Source organism: Sorex araneus, chromosome 9 (assembly GCF_027595985.1).
Source record: "Sorex araneus isolate mSorAra2 chromosome 9, mSorAra2.pri, whole genome shotgun sequence".
In the NCBI taxonomy this organism is placed as follows: Eukaryota; Metazoa; Chordata; class Mammalia; order Eulipotyphla; family Soricidae; genus Sorex; species Sorex araneus.
The window spans coordinates 10,333,263-10,355,664 of NC_073310.1; the positions used below are offsets into that span (position 1 = coordinate 10,333,263).

The window sequence follows — 22,402 nt, forward strand, 5'->3', positions numbered from 1 at the left end:
AAACATTGGTGAACCTTGAACCAACCCTTACTTTTTTTTTTTTTTTTTGCTTTTTGGGTCACACCTGGCAATGCACAGGGGTTCCTCCTGGCTCTGCACTCAGGAATCACCCCTGGCGGTGCTCAGGGGACCATATGGGATGCTGGGAATCAAACCCGGGCCGGCCGCATGCAAGGCAAATGCCCTACCCGCTGTGCTATCGCTCCAGCCCCCCCCCTTTTTTAACCAACCCTTACTTTAAAAAAGCATTTTTAATATTTCATGAGCTGGTGAAACATTGGAGTTAAACACATTTTATCATCAGTTGGTTTGAAAATACCTTATTGTACCCAGAGTATGGTGGTTTGACTATTAACTCTAATTGTGTATTAATCATAGCTGCTTCCTGGACAACATGAAAATTGTACCTTTCTAACTTCAGGACCAAAAAAGTCATTTCCAGCATGTTTTCTACCTGTTGGTTAGTTCAAAACCCAATATTTGTTTTCTCATTTAAAACATAAAATACTGGGCCAGAGCAATAATGCAGTGGAGAGGGTGTTTGCCTTGTATCCAGCCCACCCAGGTTCAATCCTCGGCATCTCTTAAGGTCCCTCGAGCACTGCCAGGAATGATTCCTGAGTGCAGAGCAGGAGTAACCCCTGAGCACTGCTGGGTGTGCCCAACCTCCCCCCCCAAAAAAAAACCCTATAAAATACTTTTTTTTGGGACCAGACATGTCACTCAGGAATAGAGTACTTACTTGTATGTGTGCAGCCCTGTGTTTAATCCCTAGCAACTCCAAGCAAGCAAACAAAACACTCTTCTATTTTTTTATTAAATGAACATTCTTTAAGGGCTGGAGAGAGAGAGTTCAGGAGTTAAGTTGCTTGCCTTGCATGTGGCTAATTCCCGTTCAGTCCCTGGTATCACTTATGGTTTCCAAAGTACTTCCATCAGTACTAGTCTCTAGGCACCACTAGGTTTGACTAATACCCTACCTGTCCTCACCAAAAATGAAAAAAATATATATTTACATATATTTGTGTCCACACACATATAAACAATCCTTGAAGTCTAAAGGTTAATGTAAAATATAAAAATCTCAGGTTTAAAATGAAGATTCAGTTTAATTTGAGTTTGTTTAATTTAAGACTTAAGGTTTTGGTCGGGCTGGAGCGATAGCACAGCGGTAGGGCATTCGCCTTTCACGCGGCCGACCTGTGTTCGATTCCTCTGCCTTCTCGGAGAGCCTGGCAAGCTACCGGGAGTATCGCGCCTGCACGGCAGAGCCTGGCAAGCTACCCTTGGCATGTTGGATATGCCAAAAACAGTAACAACCAGTCTCACATTGAGAGACGTTACTGGTGCCTGCTCGAGCAAATCGATGAGCAGTGGGATGACAGTGACAGTGAAGGTTTGGTCATTTTTTTCCACCTTTAAATGTATTATTATCTTTTATCCATTCACAGAATCAGGCTATTATGCCTAAGGTTTCCAAGGTGTTTTTCTTTTTTTTTTTTTTTAATTCTGTGTCAAAAATGAGCCCTCTAGCTTTTTTATCAATTTTTTTTTTTGTTTTGGTTTTGAGACCACACCTGATGGTGCTCAAGGGGTACTCATATGACTCATTTTTCTGGAGTTTCCTCTAGCAGTCCTGGGGACCATATTGGGGATTGAAGGTGGACGTCCTGCAAGCAAAAACACTTTTGCTTTAAAAAAAAGTTAATAATGTCCTTAGGTTTTGTTTTTTTGTTTTTTTGTTTTTTTTTGCTTTTTGGGTCACACCTGGTGATGCACAAAGGTTACTCCTGGCTCTGTACTCAGGAATTACCCCTGGTCATGCTCAGGGGACCATATGGGATGCTGGGATTTGAACCCGGGTCGGCCACACGTGCAAGGCAAACGCCCTACCCGCTGTGCTATCTCTCCAGCCCTCCTTAGGTATTTTTTAATCCACCCCTTAGAATACAAATTGAGACACTAACTTGCAATTTATATACCTTTTTTATCCCAGTTGGACTGGAACCATAGCACAGCGGGTAGGGCGTTTGCCTTGCATGCGGCCGACCTGGGTTCCATTCCTTCATCCCTCTCTGAGAGCCCAGCAAGCTACCGAGAGTATCCCGCCCACACGGCAGAGCCTGGCAAGCTACCGGTGGCATATTTGATATGCCAAAAACAGTAACAAATCTCACAATGGAGATGTTACTGGTGCCCGCTAGAGCAGATCGATAAACAGTGGGATGACAGTGCTACGGTGCTTTATCCCAGTTATTAAGATTTTTGTTTAAAAAAATGTAATATACAGGATCTCTATTTTTCATTCCATCTGAAAATGAATACTTTCACTGCTGAGGTATTATTCAATTTCATCTAATTCCCCCCTCCCCCAAGCCAATTCTCATGGTTCTAGTACTATTTTAAGAGCCCCAGACAGATATAATGAAAAATCACTGTGTAGAGGAAGTCACAAATAGATTAAGGGAGGTAAACCCAAGGGTCTTATATGCATTCAGGTCATGTCTGCTTTAAAAATAGAATTTTTTTCTCGTGTTTTTAAAGAACCTTATCCTGAATCTATGAGAATGATACTGCCTTTCAAAAACAAAATCTTTATTTGCAGAAATTCATTTCTGTAACAGTCTTAGGTAGTTAATGATACTGGGTCTTATTTTGTTAAGTTAAAAAATTAACCTATTTTAAGAATGATTTTTATATTCACAGAGAAATGAAATAAGTAGTTTCCATGTACTCTGCGCCCAGTTACTTATTATCTTAAGTTACTATAGAGGACTTGGCTATAGTCGATGAATCAGTATTGGTACATCATTTTAAGCTTATTTATTAGTTTTTCTCAGCCTTAATGTCATTTATTTTTCTTGGGTCCCATCCTGGATATTACATTTAATTTTCATAACCCCCTTTCTCCTCTTTTCTGTGAGTTTGTTAGACTCTCCTTTTTTTTTATGACCTTACAGATTTTGGTTTTGTTATTGTTCTTGTTGTTGTTGTTTTGTGTTGGGACCACACCCAGCTGTGCTCAGGGCTTACTCTTGGCTTTGCACTCAGGGATCAGTCCTGGCAGGGCTCAGGGAACCTTCTGGGGTGCTGGAGATGGAACCTGGGATAGATAAAGCAGGTGTCCTACCGCTATACTATTACTCTGACCCCATCCTTACAGATTTTTATATAAACATTTGAAATGCCATATAAAACCAAATAACAAGGAAAGCATGGCAAGAGCCTAACTTCCGTACTTTGTGAAGTTCTGCCTAGAGTTTATTGGTTAATTAAAACTGTAGATCTAGCAGAAAGCTTTCTTTTTTCAAAAGAGCTTAAAAAGCTGAATTCTCCAGATTCACTCATAGGAAAAATGTTTTTGAAGGGTAGGGAAATTTGTTTTGGAAGGGTAGGGAAACCTGAGTTAGGAAATTTGTCACATGTCCCGAGGAATAGGAGGACAGAATAGACTGATCAGTGCCACCTGTCCTCAGTCCCTCCCCCAGTGCATTGGATTGTTATAGTGCTTGGTCGGGCTGTTCGCTAACAGCTGTTTGCTGATTATTTTTAAGTCTCTCTGTTCTTTTAGAACACAGGCCTAATTTATCTGGCCTTTCAGCAACTCTGTGATTATTGACTTCTTGCTGTTGCCTTCTGCTCAGTCTTTTTCATTTTGGAAAAACTTAATAAAGCCACATCACAATTTTAGTATGACAGTTAGCATTGGTTTATGCGTTTAACCTCTCTGAAGTTTCCACAGCGACAAAAAAATTAATTTTGGGAAGTTTAGCAATATAGGGAAAGTGTAGAATGGGAAATTCTTATGCCAGAGAGAACCACCCTGAGTTGTTGTTTCTTTTCCTACATGCTCCCACTTGAAATTGTATGATGTATAAATGCAGATTTTTTTTCCTACTCTGGAGAAACCTATGTTCTCTCTTGAATTCCTGTTCTTCTTCCCTCGCATAACTAAGTAAATTTCTTAAATAAAAACTACCTTTTTTTCACAGAACAGTAAAATGAATACATTTCTACTTTTTCACCATATAGAGGCTATATTCAAATGTTATCCCTTAAAGGTGTCACCTTGAGGGGCTATCACTGTCACTGTCATCCCGTTGCTCATCGATTTGCTCGATCGGGGACCAGTAAGATCTCTCTTTGTGAGATATATTGTTACTGTTTTTGGCATATTAAAAACACCAAGGGTAGCTTGCCAGGCTCTGCTGTGCAGGCGAGATACTCTCAGTAGCTTGCCGGGCTCTCTGAGAGGGGTGGAGGAATCAACACGGATTGGCCGCATGCAAGGCAAACACCCTACCGCTGTGCTATACTTATTAAAATAAGTATGAATGAAACCTTCTGTTGCTAATGTGCAGAACTTTAATTTAGGAACCAACTTTTTCTTTGGCACATTCTTTTACCTGCTCTGTCATGGCAGACATCTTTTGGGAATAAATTTGACTTTCAGAAACATGAGTTATTCAGAGCAAAGAAAGGGGAATAGGATGGTAGGATAAAATGGAATAAGCTCCTTTGGGGGTATGAGATGTGAAATGACAGTGCTGATTTTCTCATATAACTGTAAACTGGATTTTCCAAAAGCAGCATTCCAGAAAGCACTTGGAAAGTGAGAACTTGATTGAATAAGAATGTAGCTTTCCGGGTGTGATTCCAGGCAAGTGCCATGACTCAAAATATGTGCAAACATCGTACCCAGGAACATGACGTCTGTGTGAGCACCAAAGCAAATCCCATGCGGGCCACAACCCAAACTGTGTGTATCAGTTAAGAGCATGAGCCCTCCAAGCTAGAGCAAGCACACAGCTAGAGAAGCCCAGACTACAAAGAGCCCACACCACAGCGAGCCCCACAGCCAAGTGTGCAAGTACCACAACTTGATAATGGTTACCTCAACAACAATAACAACAATTTCAACACTACAGGGAGGGAAATAGGGTAATTAACTGGGTACCAGAGCAATAGTAATCGGTAGGTCGCTTGCCTTGCACGTGGTTGACTCAAGTTCAATCTCTGGCACCCCATAAAATATCCCAAGGCTTGTAGGAGTTTTCTCTGAGCACAAAGCCAATAATAAGCCCTGAGCACTGCCAGGTGTGACTCCAAAACCAAAACCAAAATCAACAAACAAAAGATAACTAGCCAAAAAGAATGTTTTGAGAAACAAAATAACATGTTCAAACTGAATACAAAATTTTAACAAACAAATGGAAGTAACAGTATCTATATTGCAAACCATAATGTCCAAAAGGAGAGAGAGAATATGGGGGAAATTGTCTCCATAGAGGCAGGGGGAAGGTTGGGATGTGGGGGGATACTGGGGACATTGGTGGTGCAAAATGTGCACTGGTGGAGGGATGGGTGTCCGATCATTGTATGACTGAAACTCAAACATGACAGCTTTGTAACTGTATCTCACAGTGATTTAATAAAATAAATAAATTTAAATCAAAAAAAAAAAAGAATGTAGCTTTCCTGGGCCATGGAGATAACTCAGAGGGCTAAAGTGCCTGCTTTGCATGTGGAAGACCAGGGTTCAATCCCCAGGACCACACGGTGGGCCCCCCGCCCCCCATGTAGCTTTCCAAGGTGAAGGAGGCTACTAAGTAAGAACAAAAACATTCATTTTTCACATCTGTTAAGGGGACCACACCCATTAGAGTCCCAGAACTATTTCCAGTTCAGTGCATGGTGATTGCTCCTGGTGGTACTCAGGAACCGAGTGATGCCAGGAACCGAGTCCATGCCTCTTGAGCACATGCTCAGCTCATTAAACTTACCCCTCCAGTGCCATATAGTCATTTTGATTTATTGAAATAACCTCAGTGCTTGAGGTTAAACTTCAGTGCACTGGAATTTCTTGAAGACTCAAAATAGGCAGGTAGGGGATAGAGAGATAGGAGTAATCCCTGAGTGCAGGGCCAGGAGCAAGCCTTGAGTATAGCTGGTGTGATCTGAAACCTAAAAACTAGTCTTTCGTACTGTGTTTTCAAAGTAGGAGTGCATGCTTTGCCTCAGAAAAGAGACATTGGGGGTTTTCCCCCTGCAGAAATAAAAAGATGTTCTTCAGTTCAACAATAATCATTTTCTGTTGAGCTGCTTCTTCAAACCATATGTACTTTTCCTGCATTTTGTCACGTATAATAATAGCTTCTCCCACTAGAGTTAAAAACTCTGTAAAAGCAAGGACCATGTCTACTTTGCTCTTCATTAAGTTTCCAAATACAGTGGCTGACCCGTATAAAAACTCAAGAATGAATCAGTGCATTGGAAATAAATACATAAGGCTAGTATAAAGTGATTTAAAGTAGACCCAAACTTGAACTTGCCTTAATGACTTTGAAATGCAGTGCTGTATATAGCAACAAGTGCTTATTGGGCTGTGAAGTAAAACTCTGGTTTTCATCCTTTTGAGGGGGCTGGGACTACACCCACCCTGTGCTGCTTAGTGCTTACCTAGTGCTTAGTGCTCTGCACTCAGTAATCACTCTTGGCAAGGGTCTAAAGGAGCCATATAAGGTGCTGGGGATTGGACCTGGGTCAGCCTGGAGCAAGGCAAGTGCCCAATCACTGTATTCTCTTTCTGGCCCCAAAGTTTTCATCTTTATATAACTGCATATAAATGATTATAAACAAAACCTCGATTAGGACAGATTTGAAGTTGTTTAAATGTTTTGTTTACTAGGTAGTTCAGGTGAGATCGTCTCTAACCCCATACTCAAAGACAGGAATAAATAATCTTTGCAGGCCAAAGAGATAACTTAATGGACTAAACATATTCTTTGCATGCAGGAGACTTGAGTTTGATCCCTGGCACCACATAGGGTAACCTGTGAGCACCTCTGGATTTCTGAAAGAAAAAACGAAAAATCAAATAAACAAAAGCAAACTAAAAAAAAATCAGGAATAGGATTCTTTTTTTGTGAAATCCAATACCTTTCCCACTCTGGAAGAAAGGAATGTTTTATTTGCTGAATTGGACAAATTTTCCTATATTGTTATCTCTAGGAGAAGAGAAAATTTTTTAGCATAAGGAAAGAGCAAAAGAAGGAAAGGTGCTGGGCCGGAGTGATAGCACGGCGGGTAGGGCGTTTGCCTTGCACGCGGCCGACCCAGGTTCGATCCCCGGCATCCCATATGGTCCCCCAAGCACTGCCAGGAGCAATTCCTGAGTGCAAAGCCAGGAGTAACCCCTGAGCATCGCTGGGTGTGACCCAAAAAGCAAAAAAAAAAAAAAAAGAAGGAAAGGTGCTATAGTTAAAATCCTCTCTGCTTTTCATCCAGCACTTAGAACAAGAGAAACATGAACTGAGAAGAAGATTTGAGAACCGAGAAGGGGAGTGGGAAGGGCGTGTGTCAGAACTGGAGAGTGACGTGAAACAGCTTCAGGACGAGCTGGAGAGGCAGCAGCTGCACCTACGGGAAGCAGACCGAGAGAAAACGCGGGCTGTCCAGGAACTGTCAGAACAGAACCAAAGGTTACTGGATCAACTCAGCAGGGTGAGTCACAAAATTTGAAATAGTTTCTGTTGATGGCAATCATCTATTTCCTAAGAGTACTTGGGATTTTGTGTTACCTTGGATTTTGATATCAACAAGTATTTTTCACCTCCAAGAACATCAGCTGTTCAGGCAGGAGTCAGGAGCCTAGGTTGTGCCATTAACAGAATTGGACAATCTGTTTGAGGGTTCTTCCTTTCCCTCTCCCTCTCTCTCTACCTCTTATTTTTGTTTTTTTGTTTTTGTTTTTTTTTTTACTTTTTAGGTCACACCTGGCGATGCACAAGGGTTATTCCTGGCTCTGCACTCAGGAATTGCTCCTGGCGGTGCTCAGGAGACCATATGGGATGCTGGGAATTGAACCCGGGTCTCCCGCATGCAAGGCAAACACCTTACCAGCTGTGCTATTGCTCCAGCCCCCTCTACCTCTTATTTTTGGACCATACCTGGCAGTGCTCAGGTTTTACTCCTGAGTCTGTGCTGGTGGGGTTGGGAGGTCATATAGGGTACCAGGGATTGAATCCCCATCAGCCATGTGCAAGGCAAGTGCCCTACACACCGTACTTTCTCGATGGCCTGATTTTCTTCCTTTCTGAGGCTGAGAAATACTTTTTTGTCCATCTGTACCATAAAAATCAAGCTCCTTACCTGATATATGAGCTCTCTAGTCCCAAAAGAGTTTTCTCATTTTATTTTGCTTTGTATTTATATTTTTTTGGCTTGTTTCGGGGTCACACATGGCTGTGCTCTGAGCTTTCTTCTGGCTCTGCCCTGGAAAATTTCAGTAGCTATTTTCTTTGATGGACTGGAGTGATAGCACAGCAGGTATGGCATTTGCCTTGTGCGCAGCCAATCTGGGTTCCATTCCTCTGTCCCTCTCGGAGAGCCCGGCAGGCTACCCATGGTGTATTCGATATGCCAAAAACAGTAAGAAGTCTCACAATGGAGACATTACTGGTGCCTGCTCGAGCAAATTGATAAACAACGGGACGACAGTGCTACCGTGCTATTTTCTTTGATACTGTAGCACGGTAGCACTGTCATCCCGTTGTTCATAGATTTGCTCGAGAAGGCACCACTAATATCTCCATTGAGATGTGAGACTTGTTGTTACTGTTTTTGGCATATCGAATATGCCATGGGTAGCTTGGATACTCTCGGTAGCTTGCCAGGTTTTCTGAGAGGGGAGGAGGAATTGAACCCGGGTCGGCTGCGTGCAAGGCAGACGCCCTACTCACTGTGCTATCACTCCAGTCCAACGCTATATTTGTAAATACACGTTGTTTTATATTATGAAATGAGGTGTGTGTTAAAGTTTGTTCTATTTCTACACTAAGTAAAAATGCTTTATTTATACCTTTATAGGGTGGTGTGTAGAAGTATTAATTAAACCAAGGTCAAGACTAGTTAAGTGAAGACAGTATAGGTGGAAATCTACTTTAAATGCAGAACAACCTCTTTAACAAATGCAGGAATGTTAATGCCCTGGTTTTAAATCCTCTACTTTTGGAAGTTAAGAGCTGGATTTACTATTGTGTCTTGGTTCTGATGAGTTGAAATAAAACTCTTCAGGTACCAGAAAAATAATAACCTTTTCTCTGATTTCATCTCTAAGTACAAGTGCTCTGTCTCTCTGTTTCTGTCTCTGTCTCTCTCTTTGGTTTTTGGGTCACACCCAGTTTTGCTTAGGGCTTATTCCTGATTCTGTGCTTGGGGATCATTCCCAGCAATGTTCAGGGGGCCATATACTATGCCAGAGATTGAACCCAGGGTTGCTGTGTATAAGGCAAGCACCCTACCTGCTGTACTATCTCTTTGGCCCAGTTTTCATGAGAGCATTACCCTTGTCTGAGTGGTTGGTGTTTGGTGCAAAATTCTTCAGGAGAGACTTAGCTTAATTAATGTACAGTAAATTACTGGTGCTTCTAATAATTCAGTGTATGACACTGTATAAAGTTATTTAACTTCTTGTGTAATGGTTGATTCTCATGAATACTCCTAGACTGATGGAAAACTTCAAAGAAGTGTATGTCTAGCATATAAGTAAATGCTGGAGAAAGAGAGTGGAAGAAAGAGATTCAAAGAATGAATGAAGAACATAAAGAAAGAGTGTGAAACTAATATAATATCTAATAATTTGGAAAATGTAGCACTGTCGTCCTGTTGTTCATCGATTTGCTCGAGTGGGTACCAGTAACATCTCCATTGTGAGACTTGTTATTATGTTTTTGGCATATCGAATACGCCACGGGGAGCTTGTCAGGCTCTGCTGCGTGGGCAGGATACTTTCGGTAGCTTGCCGGGCTCTCCGAGAGGGAGATTTGGAAAATAGCTGCAGGAAATACAAGAACAAATATGTGGAAAGTGAGAATTCAGGTGATAGGCCAAGCTGCAGGCTTTCCATATAAAGAATCAATCAATCACTCTATGATTGATTGGAAAGGAAGAGTTGGACAGTTCTTCAGCAGCTGGACATTTCATCAGGCTGCTAAGTCGTAGCGTTTTTTACTCAGTTCTGAATCTTTTTTGGCAGCTTGCATGGGCATCTCTCTTTGTAAGACTTTTGAGCTTTTTCATTTCTTATTCATGAAAAATTAAACCAAATAGGCTTGACCAAATTTATTTATTCAAAAATGTGAAATACTTATTCTCAGGAGTTTTTTCTTAATGGAGATTCAACAAAATGAATACAGCAAACCAGAACAAGTAAAGGGGAAGTTATTTTTGGGGGAGGGAGGGATAAGTTCTTTCTAACAGAATAACATAAGGAGAAGCAGAAACTCTGCTCTCTAGCCTGATGAAAGATAGGTGACTGTAAGTGAGAAAAAGATTAATATTAACATATCAAAGAGGGCTTGGAATTTACATCCATGTGGAGGGAAAGGGAGAGGCTCTGAGGGCTAGTGTCTATGCTTTATTCACAGGAGACCCAGCCTTCATCCCTGGGATCACATGGTCCCCCAAGCACCACAGGGTGCGCCCCCTTTGGCCAGCTCTTAGTCGGGAGGAGCTCCTGCAGGCTCTAGATCCATGTTAGCTGCTGACTAACTGGGTGACCTTGTTTGTGCCTCTCTTTCATTATTTTTAAAAATAGGGGTAGAAATTTGTATCTTGCATAGGTACAGTTGAAGTAAAAATGAGATAACATTTATGTTGAACAGTTTATGAAGGCTGAGATTTGTTCATTGTTGATGACTATTTTATGAAAGTAATATCTTATAATTAAAGTTCCTTTGCCTAGTTTCTCTGTAGGAAATCCTGATAAGCCATTCCCTAAAGAATGTAGGTGGGAAATGTTTTCCATTAGATACCGATTCTTGGTGTCCTCTCTTGTAAGCCCTTGATGAGTTTTGTGGCTTTTTACCCCCTTTGTCTTTTTAAGGAGGACGAGCCCCTGGGGTTTCCTTGAGCACTCGGCTTAAAATACATTTTACTATCATTTTATTAACTGGGTACTTAGGAACTAGAGGAGTTGAGTACTTGGAAGTGAATTCAGATTCTCCTAGAAAAAGATAGCCCTCATAGAAAAGTAGGAAAGCCATGCTCTTCTTCGATGTATATATGTTCATAGGATCATGAAAATACATATCTGAAATGTATAATAATTCTGTGACACTTTTGTCCAGAATATTTTGGTTGCCTTGTCTTCAATATTCTTTTTTTTTCCCATGGTAAATTAAGTAAGATATACTTCACATTTAATGACATTTGCTTTTTAAGAGTATACTTTGGTTTTATTAGGGTCTTTTCTTTTCTTTTCTTTTCTTTTTTTTTTTTTTTGGTTGTTTTGGGTGGCGACACCTGGCTGTGCCCAGGGCTTACTCCTGTTACTGCTGGCTCTGCACTTCGGGATCACTCTTAGTGGCACTCTGGGGACCACATAGGGAGACAGGGATGGAGCCCTGGTCAGCTGCATGCCATGTAAGGCAAATGCCCTACCTGCTGTACTATTCCTCTGACTCCACAGGTATAGATTTATGGCTTTTTCGTGTATTTCAGTTATGCAGTCACCAATATCTAATTATAGATCATTTCACACACATACTCCCTTTTGAAACCCTTTTCCTATATCTCCTAACTTTCCATCTCTGCCTTAAGCTTTGACAACCACTGCTTTCTATTTCTATGAATTCTCCTATTCTGGACATTTCAAATGAATGGAATCCTGGCTCTGTAACCCTCGGTGACTTTTTGTTTGCTGTTTTTGGTGTTTGGGGCCACACCAGCTTGATCAGGGGTTACTCCTGGCTCTAACTATATTCAGGAATTACTCCTTGGTGCTTGGGGGACCATATGGAGTGCCAGGGATCCAGCCTGTGTGTCAGCTGTGTGCAAGGCAGACACCCTACCCCACTGTGCTATCTTCTGTGATTTCTTAATGTTTTCAAGGATTATCCCGTGGGGTAGCATTGGAGCAGTGCTTCATTTGTATTGCTGCAAAATATTTTACTACGTGGACATAACATATTTTGTCTGTATGTTTGTTGATTGACATTTGATTTGTTCTCCTTTTGAGAGAGCATTATGAATAAGAATCCCATAAGCATTCAGGTTGTTAATGTGTAGGGGGCCGGAGCGATAGCACAGCGGGTAGGGCGTTTGCCTTGCACACGGCCGACCCGGGTTCGATCCCCGGCATCCCATATGGTCCCCCAAGCACTGCCAGGAGCAATTCCTGAGTGCAGAGCCAGGAGTAACCCCTGAGCATCGCTGGGTGTGACCCAGAAAGCAAAAAAAAGAAAAAATCAGGTTGTTAATGTGTATGTGATCATGATTCTTTTCTAAAATAGAATGCTCTGAGCATGTGTAGTCCCTGATCTCCTAGAGCCTCACTCTGATAATGGAAGGGATGGATATTATTCTAATTTCATAGCAGGAAAAAACTCGAGGGACAGAAGATTCATGACTTGATTGAGGATTTTCCAATTTAAGACTGGCTAGCGTGTGTTTTAACTTTGAGGCTGCAATTAAAATCATAAGCTTTGGGGCTGGAGTGATAGCACAGAGGGTAGGGCGTTTGCCTTGCGGCCAACCCGGGTTCGAATCCCAGCATCCCATATGGTCCCCTGAGCACCGCCAGGGATGATTCCTGAGTGCATGAGCCAGGAGTGACCCCTGTGCATCGTCGGGTGTGACCCAAAAAGCAAAAAAAAAAAAAATCATAAGCTTTGAAACCAGTCAGGAGATCAGATACCAACTAGTTACTAGCCTGTAAATATCACTGTTTATTTGACCTCCAGCATGCAAAACATGGTAAAAATTACATTTTACCTTTTGAATACTATGATTTAAATACTTTAAAAAAATACTTTTTTTTTATGGTGCTAGGGCTCAAACCCAGGATCTTATGTATATAAGGTGTGTGCTCTGCCACTGATCTATGTCCCTGGCCCTGTTTTGTCTTTTGTTTGTTTGGGGGTCATACCTGCTCTGGGACTACTCAGTGTTTGGAGTCAGTGTTTGGGGTCACTTGTAACTGTGATCTGGGGACCTTGCAATGCTGGGGATTGAGGCTTGACCTCCAGTATACATGTGCTCCAGTCTGTTGAGCTTTCTCTCCAGCCTCCATCTCTTTTTTGGGGAATGAAGGGGCTGGTCTACGCCCAGGTTTGCTCAGGATTTAGGGATTACTCCTAATGATACTTAGGGGGCCATATGTAGTGCCAGGGATCAAACACATTTCCAACACATGGCAAGGCAAGTGCCTTACCCACTGTACTGTCTCCCCAACCCCCTTTTCCACCCTTTTAAACCTTATTTTCTTTTTCTGTATTACAGGAATAATTAATACAAGTGTTATAAGAATTGAATAAAATGATGCATGCAAAGCCCTAACTGCAATGTCTAGCATATAGCAAATGCTTAATGAGTGGTAGTCATGTTAGTTATCATTGTAAGAATCATGTCCTCCTCATGTCGCTGGAATTTCTGCCTGTAATCGAACATCAGTTCTCTTTCTTGAAAGCTTAAGATCTGTGTCCCTAGCATAGATCAATATATAAAAATTGTTTTATTTATTATTGGATATCTATACCGAGAGTATATAAATTTTACCCTACTAGCAGTTGAATTGGGTTTGTCTCTGTTGCTTAAAATCCCTGGTCACTGCTACATATATCCTGGGGATACCTTTATCTCAGTTTATTTTCTCATGTGGACAAAATGTTCTCCCTAAATTTCCTGTTTGTGTCTAAGATTCTGTGAATCTCTCCTGCTTCTCGAAAGCCTTCTGTAAGTGCAGGCTGACATGTTTTTTAGAAAGTGTAATTCACCTCCTAAATTGGAAAGTAACACCATGACGACATTGACGGTAGAATTTAATAGGACATGTTAGACACTTAACCATCCTGACTGAATCAAAGGTAGGAAAAATAGAATAGACTAGTCTCAGAAAGAGAAAACATGGGCCATTCTTTTTTTTTTCTTTTTGGGTCACACCTGGCGATGCACAGGGGTCACTCCTGGCTCTGCACTCAGGAATTACCCCTGGCGGTGCTCAGGGGACCCTATGGGATGCTGGGATTTGAACCCGGGTCGGCCGCGTGCAAGGCAAACGCCCTACCCGCTGTGCTATTGCTCCAGCCCCCAAACATGGGCCATTCTTGTAACCTAAGGACAGTGTGCCCACATCCAAAGTTAAAAGTGGAGGTTTTATGAGAATTCATTTGAGACATAATTTAGTAGTTTTCACCAGAAATCTCCAGAGCCCCCCAGATGACGTTGTTGTTGTTTATTGCACCTGGTGATGCTCTACCGTGCTCTACCATGTTCTACCCACTATAATTCTCTGGCGCCAAACCCTAGCAGCAACTGTTGGGATGATTTTCTTCCTAGCAGGCAGCACTGTCGTCCTGTCGTTCCTCAATTTGCTCGAGCAGGCACCAGTGTCGTCTCCGTTGTGAGACTTGTTGTTAGTGTTTTTGGCATATCGAGTACGCCACGGGTAGCTTGCCAGGCTCTGCTGAGCAGGTGGGATACTCTCCGTAGCTTGCCGGGCTCTCCAAGGCGGATGGAGGAATTGAACCAGGGCCAGCCGCATGCAAGGCAAACACCCTACCTGCTGTGCTGTCGCTCCAGCCCTTCTTCCTAGCAGTTGCAACAAATATATCAGAGTTCTGATTAGTGTTAAAGCATTCCTAAATGGACCATTTGTTAATTTAACCTGCCACACTACAATATAGTGTAAGCACTGCAGCAAGTTTATATAGTCTATGTATATAGCCACAGACCAAAACAATGATTTGAACAAAGTAAAACAGCCTTACTCATAATGTATTAATAGTAGTAACAAACTTCTTTTGTTTATTTAGTCTCCAGGAGCCATACAAATAAAATATTTTCAAAATGAATTTTAGTAGTAATAGAAACTACAATGAGAACCGAAATAGACATTTTCAGTTTGGGTCAATAAAACTCTATTTTAATGGTTTTAGAAACACTAAGATAAATCTTGATCACCTGTTGATCAAAAAAATTATGAAAACTGGAAATCTTTGAGGAGCTCCTATATTTTATACATTGTTCCTCTTCAACTTATTCCAAAATTCTCTAGTATTTTCTCCATTTCTTTTGAGTCTTTTTTCCATCTGCTTTCTTTATAGATAGCTTCTTGCAGCTTGTCTTTGAGCGCACTGATTTATTCCTTAGCTCCTGTCACTCAAGACCTTTCGATGAGTATCTTAGTCACCTACAGTTTTGTGACTTCTGATTACAGTTTTCTCATATCTACTCTCATACTTTTTGTTGGAGGTCTGTCCTATTGTTTCTTTAACCTCATTAAACAACCTCACCATGGTTTCTCTGAAGTGTTACAGCTGTGAGGCTGAAGAGACAGTCCATCAGGTAAGGTGCTGTACTTGCAGAACAATTTTACAAGTTTACAGAACAATTTTGTGGAATTTCAAGCATTTGATCCCTAGCATCCCATATGGTCCCCTGAGCCCCCGCCAGGTGTGATCTCAGTATTGCCGGGTGTGGTCCAAAAACAAAAACAGAACAAAACAAACCCTGAGATTACAGCTATGCTGGGGGACCCATCCATTTATTTCGTTTGTTTTTTTGGTTTTGCTTTTGGACTATACTCAGTGGTGCTGAGGTCTTATTCCTAGCTGTGTGTTCCTGGTGGTGCTTGGGAATAGAACCGGTCACGGTCACATGCAGGACAAGCACCTTAACCCCTGTACTATCTCTTTGGCCCTACCACCCATCAATTTTAACAGTAAAGCAGAAAATAATGCAAACCGATAGTAATAAAGTCAGGTAAGGGAGAAAGTGGTAGTTGGAAACTGATTTTGATAAGGTTGTTAGAAAGGCAGCCTTGGGCCAGAGCGATAGCACAGCGGGTAGGGCGTTTGCCTTGCACGCGGCCGACCCGGGTTCGATCCCCGGCATCCCATATGGTCCCCCAAGCACCGCCAGGAGTAGTTCCTGAGTGCAAAGCCAGGAGTAACCCCTGAGCATCGCTGGGTGTGACCCAAAAAGCAAAAAAAAAAAAAAAAGAAAGGCAGCCTTGAAGCGGCAGTTTGACCTGTGGTGGAGTGAAAGCATGCCCTAGACCGAGCACGATATTTGAAAGGCCGTGCATGGGGGCTGGGAAGATAGTGCAAGTGAGAGCCCTGAACTTGAACCCTAGCATTGCTTATCACCACACTCCCCCTCGCCAGTCCCATCCCAGAACTGTTGGGAATGACCTTATTTTAAAAAAAAATCATTAAAGCATCTGAAAGAATGGAAAATAAATCTATGTGACTGGCCCGTAGTCAGCTTAGGGGGCTGCCTCCGGCTCTGTGCTCAGGCGACCATGTAGTGCTGGAAAATTGAACTGAATCTCATGCAGTATTCTATTGAGCTGCCTCTCTAGGTCAGCTTTCGTGTGTGTGTGTGTGTGTGTGTGTGTGTGTGTGTGTGTGTGTGTGGTGGTGGGGCAGCGGGTTTTCAGCATCCTTACCAGCCATAACACATCAGAGTTTTATTTTTTATACTAGGAGTCCCATATTGAATTATAAAATGGGAGAATAATGACTTTAGTAACTTCTTAAAATATTACTCTATTCAGAAGAAAAAAAAATTACTCTATTCAGATTTCCCCCTTAAAATTTTCTTAATTTCCTTTGCTTTTACTAAAATTTGCATTCGTAAGATTTATCAGTTTCTTCATGTAAAATTTAAAATATGATAGCACAGAATAATTCATAAGATCTTTAAATTTATATACCTGTTAAAATAAGGATACATAGATAAATTAAAAAGATTTAATTTATCAGCACCTCATTGATAAACAATTTTGTGGAATTTCAGGCACTTAGCTCTGTTCATCTATATCTGTAGGTTTTACTCTGTACTCAATTTGAGAAAAAAAATCCCTCCATACGTGGGATAAAAAAGAAACATAGTAAGGGAACAGCAAATGGGCAGTTATTAGAACTGAAGATTCTGTCTATAGAACTTAATTTACTTGGGGAGGGTAGTTGTGGGGGTGCTTGTGACACAGGTGAGAGGATGCATGCTCGCTCTCTGGTGATGGCAGCGCTGTTGGAATGTCATAAACATGGAAAATATGGATTGCAGTTTTATGGGATTATAAATCCCAGTATGTCAATAAATATGGTTTAAAATCATTTTGAGATTATTCTGGCTATTGGAGATGGAATATAGGGGCTAGAGGGAAAGCGCTCACTCTGAGGGGCGTGTTGGTAGCTGTGATTATGAAGTGGTGAGAAGGGGTAGATGGGATGTACATTTTGATGCAGAATCAGTAAAGATTGTTAATGGATGCATGTGAGAAAGGGAGTAAGGAAAGAAGAAGGAAAAAGTGACTTTTTTGAGCTACTGGAGGAGTCATTCACTTGAAAAACCAAAGTCTAGAAGAGGAGTGGAGGAGAAAGTTGGGATTTAAAATTGAATTCTTTGTGGACAGTTTGGTTGGAACTGCTCTTTAAACACGCACCTTAGTTTCTTAATTTTATTTATTTATTTTTGGTTTTATGGGTCACACCCGGCAGTGCTCAGGTGTTACTCCTGGCTCTGCACTTAGGAATCATCACTCCTGGTGGTGCTCAGGGGACCCTATGGGATGCTGGGATTAAACTTGGTTCGGCCATGTGCAAGGCAAATGCCACACCCGCTGTACTGTCACTCTGTTCCCCTCACTGTAGTTTCACATAAATAAGACAACAGAGCTTTTTCTGTTGTATTGAGATAAAGTTTAGAGTCAATTTTTCTGTAGCCATCTGTACTTTCTCAGTACCTAAACTGTTACACCTTTTATTACTGTCACTCAGGAATTTACTCCATTCGTTACTGACGTTTTATTAGATGAGTGTTCTCTTGTTCACCCCACTTCTCCTCTATAATCTTCCATCTCCTCACCCACACCCACACTCTCAGCTCCTAGAAGAACCGTCTTCTGAGTTGGTGTCTGTGCAGAGACATGGAGGAGGAGGAGGATGCCAACAGGTGCTTCGTCTGTTTCCTGCTGGGTGGAAGCTGACATTTCTCTGCCAGCCTGTCTCATCCACACACAGAGAGCATAGTCTACATACTAACCAAATGTAATGGTTCCTGAAGAAACCGATTTCTCACTGAAGAGTAAACAGATCTTGGGGCCGGAGCGATAGCACAGCGGGGAGGGCGTTTGCCTTGCACGCGGCCGACCCGGGTTCTATCCCCAGCATCCCATATGGTCCCCCAAGCACCGCCAGGAGTAATTCCTGAGTGCAGAGCCAGGAGTAACCCCTGAGCATCGCTGGGTGTGACCCAAAAAGCAAAAAAAAAAAAAAAGAGTAAACAGATCTTGTTCTTAAATAGCTCATTTGGGATTCGCTGCTCTGCTTCTGGTACCCTGTTTAAAGCAGTTTCTCGCAACGTTCTTTCTTAGGGTCAGAGGTTTCATGACAGTGATCATGGCCAGGGAGAGAGCTCAGAGGACTGGAGTACATGCTTTGCGTGTGGGAGGCCTAGCTTCAGTCCCTGGCGCCCCCGAGCCCCCTAGCACTGCCCAGAGTAACCCTGAGCACTGAACCAGTAGTAGCACGCCCCTGAGTGCCATTAGATGTGACCCCAAAACAAAAAAGTCAAATTGTGGTGGGGGGCTGGAGTGATAGCACAGCGGGTAGGGCGTTTGCCTTGCATGCGGCTGACCCGGGTTCAATTCCCAGCAGCCCATAGGGTCCCCCGAGCACCGCCAGGAGTAATTGCTGAGTGTATGAGCCAGGAATAACCCCTGTGCATCGCAGGGTGTGACCCAAAAGGCAAAACAACAACAACAACAACAAAAATCAAATTGTGACCATAAGTAAGTGTTACAGTTGCTCTGTATCTGGTGATGCATAGCCTTCCTGGTTTTTGTGAAACCTCTGAACAACAGTTGGTTATCAGAAGTGGTTCATATATATTGATTTCCTTTTGTTTGTTTTTTTATTTTATAGGAGCCATACCCCGTAGAAATAAAATAGGTGTTTGGGGGGTCACCAGGGTTTTACTTTATTTGGAGAGCCGTGCGTGCTGGGAATTGACTCAGGTCTTTACACACATACGAGGCAGGTGCCCTGCCCTTTGAGCTATCTCCTTGACCCTCAGCAAAAGTAGTTTTTGAGGCTGGAGCGATAGTACAGCAGGGAGGGCATTTGCCTTGCACGTAGCCAACCCAGGTTTGATTCCCAGCATCCCATATCATCCCCTGATCACCAAAAGGAGTAATTCCTGACTGCAGAGCCAGGAGTAACCCCTGTGCATTGCTGGTCGTGACCCAAAAAGCAAAAAAAAAAAAAAAGTAGTTTTAAATGCTGAATGGGCTTCTATTCATTTTGAGTGAAGATTATATTGTTTTCTTACCCTTTAAAGGTGAGGTGGGAGTTTGGGTTGAGGGAGCCACCCTGGCAGTGCTCAGGGGCCATTCCTAGCTCTGTTCTCAGGGGACCATATGTGATGCCAGGAATTAGTCATTGTATTATATCTCTATCCCCCTTGTTTATTTCTTAAAATTTTATTTCATGGAGTCACTGGATGAGGCACTTACCTAGCATGCACCTGGCCTGGGTTCCATCCCCAGTACCATATATGGTCCCCTGAGCCCCGCCAGGAATGATCCCTGAGCACTAAACCAGGAGTCAGCCCTGAATACAGCCAGGTGTGCACTCCCTCACCCCCCCCCCAAAAAAAGTTTGCTATATTTGAAAGTGTGTTCTTGTAAAAAAGGATATAATTTTTTTCTTTTTGGGTCACACCCAGCGATGCACAGGGGTTACTCCTGGCTCTGCACTCAGGAATTACCCCCTGGTGATGCTCAGGGGACCATATGGGATGCTGGGAATCGAACCCGGGTCGGCCGCGTGCAAGGCAAATGCCCACCTGCTGTGCTATCACTCCAGCCCCTTGTTTTGTTTTTCTGTTTGTTTGTTTTTTCCAGATTGGTACTATTGCTAATTAGTAGGTTAAACACAGTAAGGGGGTAATTGCTTATTCTTTCAGATTATGGGTGTATTTATTAGTAGACTCATGTCTTTATTATTTAAGCTTTTTCTTTAACTGTCTAGCGAGAACTCTCCCTGATTCAGCAGTCTTGAGGTTGGTTGTGTTAACTGCAGTTGTTTCTAGTTCTGATTATTATTTTCAATGATGGAGAGAATGAGGTTCCAACATATCGTCTAAGTTTGGGGGCCTTCGTAGTCTGAGGTTCAGATACTGTGGAATGAATCTCACTGCTGCCAGATTTGTCTAACTCCAATGGCAGTGAGCCTTTTTGATGTTGAAATTGAAGACATTTCAATTTGTTCATTAGGGGCAGGACGCTTACCTTGTTACTGTATTTGGCATATCAAATACGCCTTGCAGGTAGCTGACCCAAGTTCAATCTTTGGTATCCCATATGGCCTCCTGAGTACCTCCAGGTGTGGCCCAAAAACATAAACAAAAAAATCAATTAGTTCATTGGAGGAGTAAAAAAAAATTTGTTTTCAGTACTTATATTTTCTAATCATGTTAAATAAAAACTTCAAATTCATCAATACACTAATAAAGCTATAACTGTTGTCCTTATCCTTCAATTTCAAGTTTCTTGAAAAAGACCTCCTTGTTCTCCTTGCCGTGACCTCTTATAGCCTAGTTCTTTGTCTCAGAGAACCTGGCAAGGTACTTAGAGCATCCTGCCCACATCGCAGAGCCTGGCAAGCTCTTCCGTGGTGTATTTGACATGCCAAATACAGTAACAATGATGGGTCTTATTCCCCTTACCCTGAAAGAGCTTCCGATGCGGCACCACTGGGAAGAATGAGTAAAGAGAGGCTGCTAAAATCTCAGGGCTAGGACGGATGGAGATATTACTGGCGGATGGAGATATTACTGGCACCCGCACCAGTGGGATGACAGTGATAACAGTGTTCTTATTGAGTTTATAAATTGTATCTATTTTTATACATTTTATCTCTTTTGGTTTTTGTTTTTGGGCCGCACCCAGCAGATGCTCAAGGATTACTCCTGGCTCTGTACTCAGTAATTCTGACAGTGCTTGGGGTACTGTATGGGATGCTGGTGATTGAACTGGGTTGGCTGCGTGCTCTTGCCCCTATTTTATACATTTGAAATGATAAAATATTAAATATTAAGAAAAGAGTATTGGGGCTGAATAGATAGTACTGCAGATATGGCCCTTGCTTTATATACCATCAACTGGGGCTTGATCTCCAGCATCCCAGATGGTCCCCTGAGCACTTCCAGGAGTAATGCCTGAGCACAGAGCCAGGAGTGACCCCTGAGCATTGCTGAGCGAGACCCCAAACCACAAAAAGAAAAAGAGTCCTGGGGCTGACTAGATTGTACAGTGGCTAGGGTGCTAGCCTTACCTGAGACCAACCCAGGTTCAATCCCCAGCACTCCATGTGGTCCCTTGAACCCCTCCAGGAGTCATCCCTGAGAGTAGAACCGAGAGTAAACCTTTCACATGGTCCAGAGAACAGAAGGCCTTAGGGTAGGCCCTCGCTCTGTTCCCCTTTCTAATTGAAAATAAATACTCTGCGTCAATTCTGTGTCAATAAAAAAAGAGATTGAACTAGATGATTCTTTCACTCTCCAAATGTCCACATGTTTATATTTACTCAGGAGAAATTCTCAACTTTTGCGGTATATTGTGAATCTGGTAGCTTGGTAGTGCTACATTCTCCATGTGTAAAACATACCCATTCTTCTCTGGAACCACGAGGTAGCTGTTCCTCTCTCAAAACTTAGTGTCTCTCTGTGGAAATAATTTCAGATAACTGGTGCCACCACAAAATGTATTTCCCATCGTGGGGTCAGGGCTGTAGCTCAGGCGTAGAGCACTAGCTTTACATGTGTGAGGCCCTGTAAAACCAAACCACAAAACTAAAAACCATACACATTTCTTTTTCCTATTCTGGTCACGAAAGTACTTTCCCCACCCATGTCTGATAATACCGGTGAGGAGGTGGTTTCTTGCTTTCCCTGTTTAAAATTACGCAGCATAGTAATAGGTTTTAGGAAACTGACATTCCTAGCTCTCTTCAGTAAATCAGATTTTCCACATTACCTTAGTATTATTAGTCACATTCATCACTACATGTCTGTCATTTGCAGAAATGGTAATTCCCCCTACACACACCTCTTGTCAAAGTTGCCAGGCTACGGCTTTTCACATTGTCCCAGTCTGGTGAGGTTGCCATGGGTACCAATTTCTCCTCCTGTGACACTGTTCTGGTCAGCGTAGACAAGATGTAACTCTGACGTTAGAAATATTTTAGCGTTATAGTTCTCTCTCTGCTTTAATGATACGATCTAACTAACACGTGTCAATCCATGTTTTCCAGTGTCACATCAATGAAATGAGATAGTGGCTAAATTCTTGGTTTTTGTTGTTGTTATTGTCGTTTTTGTTTTTGGCCCACAGTTG

General features: G+C 42.3%; 1 protein-coding gene across 3 annotated transcripts in view; it reads left to right on the forward strand.

Annotated features, from left to right (window-relative positions):
- The window catches only part of BICDL1 (BICD family like cargo adaptor 1), a 95,339-nt gene that overhangs the window by 3,363 nt on the left and 69,574 nt on the right, over positions 1 to 22,402 (forward strand). For all 3 annotated transcript variants that reach the window (XR_008631371.1, XM_055146643.1, XM_055146644.1), the window contains exon 2: positions 7,288 to 7,503. Coding sequence is in view for 2 of the 3 variants with exons in the window: in XM_055146643.1 (XP_055002618.1) it covers positions 7,288 to 7,503 (216 nt within the window). In the remaining variant the exon portion in view is untranslated. The remainder of the gene's footprint in view (positions 1 to 7,287; positions 7,504 to 22,402) is intronic.